Source organism: Papaver somniferum, chromosome 6, assembly GCF_003573695.1.
Source record: "Papaver somniferum cultivar HN1 chromosome 6, ASM357369v1, whole genome shotgun sequence".
NCBI lineage: Eukaryota > Viridiplantae > Streptophyta > Magnoliopsida > Ranunculales > Papaveraceae > Papaver > Papaver somniferum.
This window is the reverse complement of record NC_039363.1, coordinates 81556697-81568509: the sequence shown is the minus strand read 5'-3', so window position 1 is coordinate 81568509 and position 11813 is coordinate 81556697. Positions and strand designations below refer to the sequence as shown.

Below are 11813 nucleotides of genomic sequence, written 5' to 3'. Positions count from 1 at the left end.
AGTACCTTATAATCTCGTATACGTACAACATGGGTGTCTCATGCTACATGTCTAGTTGTGCTAGCATAGACTCTGCGATTTGGACACGTCTGTACATCCACGTGCCTGAGTTTTTTTTAACAAAGAAGAAACTTAGTATATTACAAACTCCAACCCTGAATTAAAGTTAACTTCGCAGCTTAATCAAAGTTTAGTTTTAGTTAAGTTAGTTGATTTACTGAACAAACTCCAACCTTGAATTGGATTTATGTCGGTTTTTTCTCCTCACGTCACCTAGTAATATACAAGATTAGAAATAGTCAGATAGATTTATCCGTACATATTGATCTAGAAAAGACCAATTCGGTAATCATAGATACAGAATCTAAAATGTTTAATTGCTTACAAACCCGTAGTTGTGTTAGTTGTATATAAAAGTAGAACAAAAAAGACAACTTTAAAAGAAAAGCAAGTCCAATAGCAACCACAGTTTCTAAATTAAGAAAAAAGAAAATGTTTATAGTAGTGGGTTTCATTTCATAGTTCACATGTTGCTAAAACACTAACACCCCATCTCCTGCAACTTTGATTGCAACTTTTGTCAATCCAACCCATCATTAATTTCAGTCTGTTACCCAGATTGGATTTAAGTACTCAATTCCTCCACTATAAATCATCAACATTACTTCTGAGGGATTCAATCTTGTGTGGGTTTTAAGGAATTCTCATTTATCATTCAAGGTATGTTTGGTTTTTAGTGTTTTCGTTGGAATTTTAATCAATTAAGCATATAATTGGGGTATGTTATGTAGAATGAGAAAGAACCCATTCTAGATAAGTTATACAAGAGGAAGAAGAATCAAGTCTCTATCTTACTTTTCCGAGCTTTCAAAATGATGGGTTTTACTTTCTCATTTGTGGTTTAGTTCCTGCTTTTATTCTTTATTCTACTCGATCCTTGTGTGGGTGCTATCTTTATGCTTGGGATGATGATGTAAAAAAGTCATGTGCTTTTGAATTTATACTCAAATATTCGACAAGATAATGGTAAATTTCACCTTTATGATTGGTATTCATGTTTGTGTTGGTCTTAAATTCTAGTTTCAGTATCTGTGCATCAAGAACCTTAGGTAGAATATAGATGAGGAAGAATTGATTAGTAGTGTACGGGGAAATGTCTACATCCAAATCTACTAGGCCAACTAGTTCTAGGAGTGGTTCTACACAATCCAGGCAGATTGCTCGAAAAGCAGCACAGACTAGTGCCGATGCAAAGCTTCATACTGATTATGAAAAATCCGAACAGACTTTCAATTACTCTTCTTCAGTTGATCTCAATGTCTCAAATGGTGATAGCAACGTCCCTTCTTCTACTATCTCTGCTTACCTCCAAAAGATGCAGAGAAGTCAACTCATACAGCCCTTTGGTTGTTTAATTGCGGTCGATGAGCAAAGCTTCACTGTTCTTGGCTACAGCGAGAATGCATCCGAGATGTTGGATTTGACACCACATGCTGTTCCTAACATTGAACAGAAAGACGCTCTCAGAATTGGAGCTGATGCTCGCACACTTTTCAGGTCTTCGAGCGCCGCAGCGTTGCAGAAAGCAACCAATTTCGGAGAAGTGTCTCTTCTGAATCCAGTATTAGTACATTGTAGAAGTTCAGGTAAGCCTTTTTATGCTATCATACATCGTATAGCTGTGGGCTTTGTTATCGATTTAGAGCCAGTGAATCCCGCTGATGTGCCAATTACTGCTGCTGGGGCATTAAAATCTTATAAACTCGCAGCCAAAGCCATCTCTAGGTTACAATCTTTGCCCAGTGGAAATATCCCACTTTTGTGTGATATACTGGCTCGGGAAGTTAGGGAATTGACTGGTTACGATAGAGTAATGGTGTATAAATTTCATGAAGATGAACATGGGGAAGTGTTGTCTGAGTGCAAGAAATCAGATTTAGAACCTTATCTTGGTCTGCATTATCCAGCTACTGATATTCCTCAAGCATCAAGATTCCTATTCTTGAAAAACAAGGTTAGGATGATCTGTGATTGTTCTGCTGCCCCTGTTAAAGTCATCCAGGATGAGAAATTAGGTCAGCCGTTGAGTTTCTGTGGGTCTACACTTAGAGCTCCTCATGGATGTCATGCACAGTACATGGTAAATATGGGTTCTGTTGCATCTCTTGTGATGTCTGTCACGGTAAATGATGATGATGATGAGATGGAAACTGAGAAAGGAAAGGGTAGGAAGTTGTGGGGGTTGGTAGTCTGCCATCACACAAGGTCTAGATTTATTCCATTTCCCTTAAGGTACGCATGTGAATTCTTGGTACAAGTCTTTGGTATACAACTAAATAAAGAAGTAGAGTTGGGGGTTCAGATGCGGGAGAAGCATATTTTGCGGACACAAACTATGCTTTGTGATATGCTCCTCAGAGATGCTCCGGTGGGGATTGTTACTCAATCGCCTAATGTCATGGACCTTGTGAAGTGTGACGGTGCAGCGTTGTTTTACAAGAACAAATTTTGGTTACTAGGAACAACTCCAACTGAAGCAGAAATACGAGATATAGTTAGATGGCTTATCGAGTACCATGATGGGACTACAGGTTTGAGTACCGATAGCCTTATGGAAGCTGGATATCCAGGTGCATCATCTATTCGGAATGAAGTTTGTGGAATGGCCGCTATTAACATAAATTCAGAAGATTTCCTCTTCTGGTTCCGTTCACAAACGGCTAAAGAAATCAAGTGGGGTGGTGCAAAACATGACCCTGTTGATAATGATGATGGTAGGAAATTGCACCCTAGATCATCATTCAAAGCCTTTCTGGAAGTGGTTAAGTGGCGGAGTGTACCATGGGAAGATGTCGAGATGGATGCTATTCATTCTCTGCAGTTGATACTAAGAGAGTCGCTGCAAAGTGGAGCAGTGAATGATGTCAGAACAATTGTAACTGTACCAATGGGGGTCGATTCAAAGGTCCAAGGTATGGAAGAACTTTGTACCGTCACAAATGAAATGGTTCGCCTTATCGAAACAGCTTCAGTGCCAATTTTTGCTGTTGATTCTTCTGGTAATGTGAATGGATGGAACTCCAAAGCAGCGGAATTAACAGGATTGGATGTGCAGCAAGCTATTGGGAAACCATTAGCTCATCTGGTGGAGGCTAATTCTGTTGAAGTGGTTACAAACATGCTCAACTTGTCTCTACGAGGTAAATATTTATATTCCTATTTGCATCCTTTTCTCTTCCCGTGGTCATTAAATATTGATGCTGTAATCTTCAATTTGTATGATTTCATATGGCAGGCGAAGAAGAGAAAAACATCGAAATCAGACTCAAATCATTTGGAGATCAAGCAAATTATGGTCCTGTAATATTGGTGGTTAATGCATGTTGTAGCAGGGATATACAGGAAAATGTCATAGGTGTGTGCTTTGTTGGACAAGATTTAACAAGGCAGAAAATGGTGATGGACAAATACACCCGTATGCAAGGCGATTATGTGACTATTGTACAGAATCCATCTGACCTGATCCCTCCAATATTTATGATAGATGATTCTGGACGTTGCTCCGAGTGGAATGATTCCATGCAGAAATTAACAGGTTTAAAGAGAGATGAAGCCATCGACAAGATACTTGCCGGGGAGGTGTTTGGTCTTCACAAATTTGGTTGTCGAATCAAAGATGAAGATACATTGACTAAGCTCAGGATATTATTGAATGGTGTAATTGCAGGGCAAGATGGTGAGAAAGTGTTGTTTGGGTTCTTTGACAGGCAGGGTAAGCATGTGGATGCATTACTTTCGGCCACTAAGAGGATGGACGCCGAGGGTAAGATTACGGGGGTTCTCTGCTTTTTACATGTGACCCAGCCCGATCTTCAACATGCTTTACAGCTGCAGGGCATGTCGGAATATGCTTCTGCAAATAGCCTCCAGGAATTGACGTATATTCGTCAAGAAATCAAAAACCCACTTAATGGGATAATGTTTACCCGAAGTTTAATGGAGGCTTCTGAATTGTCCAAAGAGCATCAGCAACTTATTAAGAGTAGCACTCTCTGTCAGGAACAATTAGCGATGATACTAAGTGACGCTAATTTGGAGAGTGTGGAAGAGTGGTATGGATCTCTTTACACTGCTTTTTGCTTGTATTTCTTTGCTATTCGTCATAGTTAAAGAATAATTAAATTGATTTGTTGAAAAATGTGAAACTGAATAACTTTCTGACATGGCCATCACAGCTACTTAGAGATGAACATTCTCGAGTTCAGTTTAGGAGAAGCGTTAGAAGCCGTCATGATTCAAGGAAGGCCTCTATGTGAGGAGCGACAGTTGCAGTTCATCCAGGATTTGCCTGTGGAAGTATCATCCATGTATTTGTACGGGGACAATTTAAGGCTACAGCAAATCTTATCGAACTTCTTAATAAACACAATTCGATTCACTCCGGCATCCAAGGATTCATCAGTCTTTTTTACGGTCATTCCAAGAAAGCAACGTATAGGGAATGGAGTATACGTTGTTCATCTGGAATTCCGGTAGTCTTTGTCGAAATTATACGACAATCTGTTGTTTTCCTGCTCTATTAGTTTTTGGTTCTGATTTTAGAAGACAGATAGCACACATCTTACTAACGTGCATATGTTAATGTCTGCAGGATTGCTCATTCAGCACCAGGGATTCCCGAGGCATTGATTCAAGAGATGTTCCACCACAGCCAGGGAGTTTCAAGGGAAGGTCTTGGATTATACATAAGCCAAAAGCTAGTCAATATAATGAAAGGCACTGTACAGTATCTCAGGGAACCGCAAACATCATCATTCATTGTTTTTGTTGAGTTTCCTCTAGCTCGCCAGATTGAACCCAGGTAGATATTTCAAAGTTATGACCCAATTAACCGAGAAAATATGCCCAACCATACTCAATACACTATCCCGAGCCATTGACAGTGTAACAACAGCTTTAAAGCACGGTAAAGTACAGCTAGATGGGGCCAGAGATGTAAGATATATGTTGTTTGCTTAACATTGGAAGATAGGCCTTGCCTAACTCAACGTGAGGCCAGTTAGGCATGTTTCATTAGGCCAGTTAGGCATGTTTCACTACTTGGTAATGCAAGGCAACGGAAGTTACTATCTAATAGTTTGTACCTGTTCATATGCAATCCCATTTCGTTATTGTTCCCTCAGTTTGTCTTCATTAAGTTGCTTGAATATCATTAGGCTTTTCTCTGTACCTGTTCCTCATAGACCGTGGTCGGCAGTGTTGTTGTGGTCAATTGTACCCAAAAGTAAAACCTAAGACGTGGTAACCAGTTCTTTCTGAAAATGAATTTATCAGCGCTACTTCACAACCATCATCTAGGCATTCTTTCGCATATTCCTTCATTACCTTTTTCTTTACTTTGTCTGTTGCTTAGTGAGAAACAATACTGCCTTTCCTGGGTAATGTTAATGATTTCTTAATGGAGAAGAGATCAATGAACCTCGACTTCGCAAATGATTAATATATTTTTAGTAGAAAGATGCCGCCTCTTGGTTAATATAGTATTAACTCTGTAAACAAGTCGATAAATAAAATACAGCTAAAGAGTTGAAAATTAGATTAGTAAATCAATGTTATATTAAAATGAGAATGGGTGCACAACAATTTAGTATAAGGTGGCTTGCACGTCGAACTGCACGTCTGACCTGAGTTTGTATATATGCTCGATGCACCAGTCCGCAACCCTAAATATTCATCGTCGTCATCTGTCATATAGGAAGCTATATTTCCTTCTGTGTACTGTGTTTGTCTTTGGTGCTCCATATTATTCTGTTTTTCTCTGTTTCTATCATGGGTAACTGCGTATACGTCGACAAAAAGCCCATTAAAGAAGAAGTAAAGCACTTCAAACCCATGGGAAAGAAGATCAAACCCATGGAGGATGAAGTAAATCTCTTCTTTACATCTTGTTCGGAAGGTGACAAGATCAGAGTAAATTTATCGGATGAGGGAGAACTTGCGTTCATTGCCTCAAATCCAATAGTACCAGCTTCAATGGGTAAAAAGAGCAGCATTATTCTTGGTGACACTAGAAAGATCAAGTTCGTGCTTACAAAGAAAGAATTGGCACAGATTCTTTCTAGTCATGGTATTAAAGAATTTGGATCTGTATTTGCTTTCCGGGTCACTAGGAGCAATCAGGCTGAACAAAAATGGTTCCCGGCTTTGGTTGCAATACCAGAGTGACGTATCTCTTAAGAGAAATGAATTTAGCTCACGTTATCATGCATATAGTCAAGTATAGTCGCATACAGTTGATGGCAGCATTTTATGTAAGGCTGTTGGTGGCGGTTTCATGTGTCACTAGTGACACCTCTCCTGCGCCCCAAGACCAAAGTTAGTAGCAATTTTAAATGTTTTCCATAATGTCTCCTTTTTCTTCCTTTACCTTGTAATGATTTTGCAAGGCATGAAAGAGTCCCATTACCTCCTAGAGTTGGGTTTTGGTGGACTTGTAACTGACTTATGTCAGGTTTTGATAACTTGTATATAAATTTGAAGTTGTTTGAGTTTTAATCAGAGCGTAAATCTGAAGACAAACTCAGTATAAGCAATCCAAGCAGCGTTTTATATTTGGAATTCCTGTTTGTAGCTAAGAACTGAACCTACATTGACCCCCATTTGGTTTTCTTATACACATTCACATCCCCTTTCTCTAACAAAATATTTACTCGCATACACGTTACTCAAACTTACGCATATTTACAGAAGAAAGGTAGACTGCACGACCATCAAACAAGCACATTTAGATTTCCAGATTGAACTTTTGACTTCTCAGATCCGTTTCAGCTTCATGATGTACTTCTTGATGTCCTGCACATGATTTTAAACAAGGATGTGTGAGGTTTGTAGTACAAAAGCCAATCTAGCCTATAAGATTTGGCCTCAGGTATGATAAACACCCAGACTCGTATAGATGAGCAAGTGTCCTGATAAAGAAATCACAGTCGTAAGATGATTGACTAATAAATCATCAAAAACCATCAAAATTGGAGACCCCAAACGCATACATTACAAATACGCCAAACAGGTATTCTTGTTTAGCAATTCACATATTATAAATCTAAATCGTCAATTAAGATAAGAACCAATTAGAACCGTAGATGAAGTGCAGTACATCCCTTTTCTTAAGGGGCAATTGGGGTTTTTCGGTTCTGACCTGTAGAACAAGAAATAAGTGTAGATCAAAAAACCCCAGTTGCTTTTTCTTTTTTCATTTTCAGTTAGGGTTTTGCGATAGAGAAGAAAGAAAACTAAAAAATCGGAGAGAGTAATGGCGAATCCACAGGCAGTAAACTTTCTCACAGGCTTAGCTAAAGCTGCATTTTCTCTCGGTCTCGGTGCTACAGCAGTGAACTCATCTCTTTACACAGTTGATGGTGGTCAAAGAGCTGTTCTGTTTGATCGATTCAGGGGAGTTCTTGATGAAACAGTAGGAGAAGGAACTCATTTCTTGATTCCATGGTTACAAACACCTTACATATTTGATATTCGTACTAAACCCCATAACTTTCTCATCAGTTTCTGGTACTAAAGATTTACAGATGGTTAACCTAACTCTTCGTTTGTTATCTCGTCCTCAAGTACCATCTTTACCCTCAATTTTCAAAACCCTTGGTACTGAATATGATGAGAAAGTTTTACCCTCGATTGGTAATGAAGTATTGAAAGCTGTGGTTGCTCAATTTAATGCAGATCAGTTGCTTACTGAAAGACCTCATGTATCTGCTTTGGTTAGAGAGAGTTTGATCAAAAGAGCCAAGGATTTTAATATTGTTCTTGATGATGTTGCTATTACACATTTATCATATGGTGCTGAATTTTCTAAAGCTGTTGAACAAAAACAAGTTGCTCAACAAGAAGCTGAGAGATCTAAGTTTGTTGTTATGAAAGCTGAGCAAGAAAGGAGAGCTGCTATTATTAGGGCTGAAGGAGAAAATGATTCCGCTAAGTTGATTTCTGATGCTACAGCTGCTGCTGGTATGGGATTGATTGAACTTAGGAGGATTGAAGCTTCAAGGGAGATTGCATCCACATTGGCTAGGAGTCCAAATGTTTCTTACCTTCCTGGTGGTAACAATATTCTTCTTGGGTTGAACCCAGGTCGTTGATTCCATTCGGTAATATCTCTTTCTTGTGTTTGGTAGTTCAGTTTTGAGTGTTGATTATTTTTTTATTTTTGTGCTTATTTTTTTTTCAATTGATGGTTGCCATGTCTTGATTGGAGAATTATGATTGGTTTGTTGGAGCTAATTGTTTTCAGTTGATTACCCTGTGTACTTTTAAAGCTATGTTATGATTGTTAATGTTGTTTGGTGTAGTACTACTGGATTATTTAGAGAAGGACCAACATGCTTTAGCACTGTATTAGTGGAAGAATTTGTTTTGGGGATGGAGTATTACAAATGATTTGTAGTTATTTTTTCTGTTTCATTTATATTGCTGAACAGGATTAGCAGAAGTTCAATTGAAGAACAACCAGGATTTAGACTTTGTCAGAATTAATGTTACCTTTTAGAGAAGTTTGCGTGTTTAATATTTTGTTTGTTATCTTCCATGTTAACCAAGAGTAGTTCTTTTTCTCTAGCTTCCCTCTTCAGTTTCTTAGATTCGATCTCCATGGCTTTTGTCAGTGAATCAATCTTTCTCATAAGTGCCTACAAGTAAATCAAAGAAAACACTGAGAACATGTATGCACAACTAGCTGTAAATATAATCTGACTCATTCCATTAGTCTTTACTCTTTACCTTGATTTCTTCATCTTTGGCATTCAAAGTGCCATCTTTGTGCTCACAACGCTTTCTTAAATTAACGACCTCTTTCTGTAGCCTGTCATACAGAAATCCTGAGACAACATCTTCACCACCAGCATCTATGCTTTTATTATTTTGTGTTTCGACTTCGTTGCACCCTTTGATTTCTCTTTCTGCTGGAACGGATGCCTCAACATCGATGTATGTATCAACAGTTGGATCGGAGTTTGGCTTCACTTCTGCATTTTCCTTTTCGGAACTGTCAACGACCTTGCTTCTGGATGCCCATAAGCTCTTTCTGCGCATATTTACTACGGAACCATTTTTCATTTTCAAGCTATCTGCTCGTTTCAGTTTTCGATCAGACTGCGCTGCTTCTGCTCCCACAATTTCCTGCTGTACTTGTGAGCTTAAATTCACATTAACTGAACCCCTGGGCTGTGATGTTGATCTCTTTCTTACTCCTGCGTTATTGAGGAATCCTAAGACATGGTTAGACTTTTCAGCCTCTCCGGAACCACAAGAAGGATTGGATGGATTAGAGTTACTCGACGCGTTCTTTAGTCCGTCTTCCAGTGTCTTTAGCCTCATCCTTAGTTTATCCTGAGAGATGGACAAAATTTTACATGAACAAATAGACAGCGGTTTCCTACAATCAAACAAGATTACATGATAGGGCGACCAGAACGCACCTTGAGCTGTATTTCAGCTTTAGCTGTTCTTTCTGACACAGCTAGCTTATCTCGTAACCGTTGTATCTCTGCCTAAAAATACAGGAGAGATAATTCATGTACCACACAAAGCAGGATTCTTTTAAAGAGTGTACTAGAGCTGAACTTTAAGAAGTATCCATAACACATTAATTGGAGAAAATAGATTCATGTTCAAAGGAAACAGATACCTGCAAGAACCTTCGATCTTCTAGCCACTGCTTAACAGGCATAACTTTATCGCTCTCATCCTTCCACTCATTAGCAACCACAGCCGCAACACGATTTTCCGTGACTTTTGCTCTAGCTAGCTCTCTCTCAAGAATCTTTTTTTCATCCTGGAAAATTATAGATGACAAATCAAGTATTTTGACGCTCACCCAACACCCTTAAAATAACAAAGACTTTCTGAGAGAAAAACTAATCAGCAGAAGAAGTGTTAAAAATAAGAAATTTACATTTAATTCAGAAATTTGACGCTGATAGTCACGTATAGCATTAGCAGCCGCACCACCAGCTAGAATCGACTCGTCAAGTTCTACAATAGTTTGGCTAAGCTTCTCAACCTCAATAACCTTTTGCCGGTAAGACTTATCAAGGAGTTTATTTTCTTCCTGCATAACCATTTATGGGCATATTCAAATTTTGTCAGACATTTACACTGAAAGAAAAAACATTCACCAGAAACAAAGAAGGTCAGGCAGGTGTAGCCTACCTGGCATATCTCAGTCCGTCTCTTCAATTCCATATTTTGGTTTTGAACCTCCTCTACTATTAAAGCACGTTCCAAAGCACTTTCAAGTATCTTTTCTGCTTCAAGAAGAGCCAACTCTTTCGACTTAGTAAGACGTTCCAAAGCCTTCTTATCTTCACGAAGTTTAATAATCTGAAAGAAAACAAAATGATAAGAAAGGTTTCATACTAACTGAGCAACTAAGTATTGTAAAGAGCTTTAAGAACCTATAGACAATTCCGTACCTCGTGCTTATACATTTTAATGTCAGCTTCGAGGGGTGCAATGACAGCCCCAATTGGGACCGAATTCTCATCTTTTTGATTTGCATGAACCCTTCTAAGACTTCCTTCTGCGGCAAATTGTGCAGCCAATGCTTCTTTCTTTTCAATTGTCAATTTATTGATTTCAAGATTCTGCAATCAATTGAATATTGTGCTTAACATTAGCAATTTATTACCCAGCTTAAGCCAGTAACAGTTGTACTAGATTTGACAAGCAATAAAAATTTAGGAACCTTTTGTTCGAGAAGGTTTTCGTATCCACTAAGCTTCTCATCGAGCCTTTTCAGTTCATTGCTCAGCTGACCAAAAAATACACACACATATTAGTTTCTTAAATCGGTGCAACCAACCGAATATGATGCGATAAATTTGCGGTTGGCGTTTATAACTCGTAGCTACTTCAACTTACCTCCTCCACTGCCTTGTCTCTCAGAACTTCAGTCAATTTCAAAGCTTTGATTTCAGCATGGGCAACTCCAAGTTCGCGATCTTTTTCTGGCAAAGCAGAATCGTATACAACGTATGGAATCGATTCAGATAAAAGATAATAAAATTTAAGTTTGAAGGTTATTCATTTCTTAAGATACCCATTACAACCACAAAACCCATAAAATGCACAAAAGTTAAATAAAGAAATGAAAAGTAGACAAAAATAAAGAGAAACAGAACCTTTGAGCTGGTTGTCTAATCGATTGAGTTCAATAAGGACGGGGTCTGAAGAAACAAGAAAAGGCTCTTCTCTGTTTGATTCATCAAAACCCACCATTTTTCTGTGCTTGCAGAACTGCAGAAAACTCCCAAAAGAAGAAGAAGGATTAAATATAGGAGGGAAAACCAAATTAGTAAAATGATGGGGTTTTCATGAAGTAGACTAGAGAGAGAAAGATAAAGAATGTACATCTTTATTAAGGAATTGACCGCAAAGACTGGAAACTAATAGAAGATCCTTCCCTTGCTGTTAAGCAACAAAGCCGGCAAAAGCCGGTTTCGCTGATCATACAGTATTTGATAGGAACAGTTACTAATATCTTGAAACAGGATCTCTTCACATCTAAATATGTTGAGAAGGGTGACAAGGGATCCGAGCGGTAAGCGAAATTTTACTGCACCCGGTGGCAAGGACCAGACGGTTGATTTTATCATTTACACATTTTGGTTAAGGGGCATTTTGCATAGTCCCCACAAGTCTCTTTTGGTCAGTTAAATTGGATATGCACTCAACCCTCTTTACAAACATAACCAAAAAAAACAAAATATGACCAACCGAAGGTCCCAAACACCATGCACCTGCAA

The 11813-nt window shown here is 38.6% G+C and overlaps 2 protein-coding genes and 1 pseudogene across 2 annotated transcripts; 2 read left to right on the top strand and 1 right to left on the bottom strand.

The window, feature by feature from the left end:
• Positions 1-262: 262 nt before the first annotated feature.
• On the top strand, positions 263-5347 carry LOC113288156 (phytochrome C-like). The gene is made up of 4 exons (XM_026537116.1): positions 263-3200; positions 3296-4112; positions 4236-4532; positions 4652-5347. Exons 1-4 carry the CDS (start codon positions 1154-1156, stop codon positions 4863-4865), a joined length of 3375 nt encoding a protein of 1124 aa, XP_026392901.1. The 5' UTR covers positions 263-1153; the 3' UTR covers positions 4866-5347.
• A 1240-nt stretch (positions 5348-6587) lies between these two features.
• On the bottom strand, positions 6588-11535 carry LOC113288157 (microtubule-associated protein 70-5-like). The gene is made up of 12 exons (XM_026537117.1): positions 11419-11535; positions 11190-11304; positions 10930-11015; positions 10754-10819; positions 10482-10652; positions 10219-10389; positions 9962-10117; positions 9695-9841; positions 9486-9557; positions 8788-9396; positions 8551-8696; positions 6588-6852 (listed from the first exon to the last, which is right to left on the bottom strand). The coding sequence occupies exons 2-12, from the start codon at positions 11284-11286 to the stop codon at positions 6831-6833; spliced, it is 1743 nt and encodes a 580-aa protein (XP_026392902.1). The 5' UTR covers positions 11287-11304; positions 11419-11535; the 3' UTR covers positions 6588-6830.
• LOC113288158 lies at positions 7219-8530 on the top strand (annotated as a pseudogene).
• Positions 11536-11813: the final 278 nt, after the last annotated feature.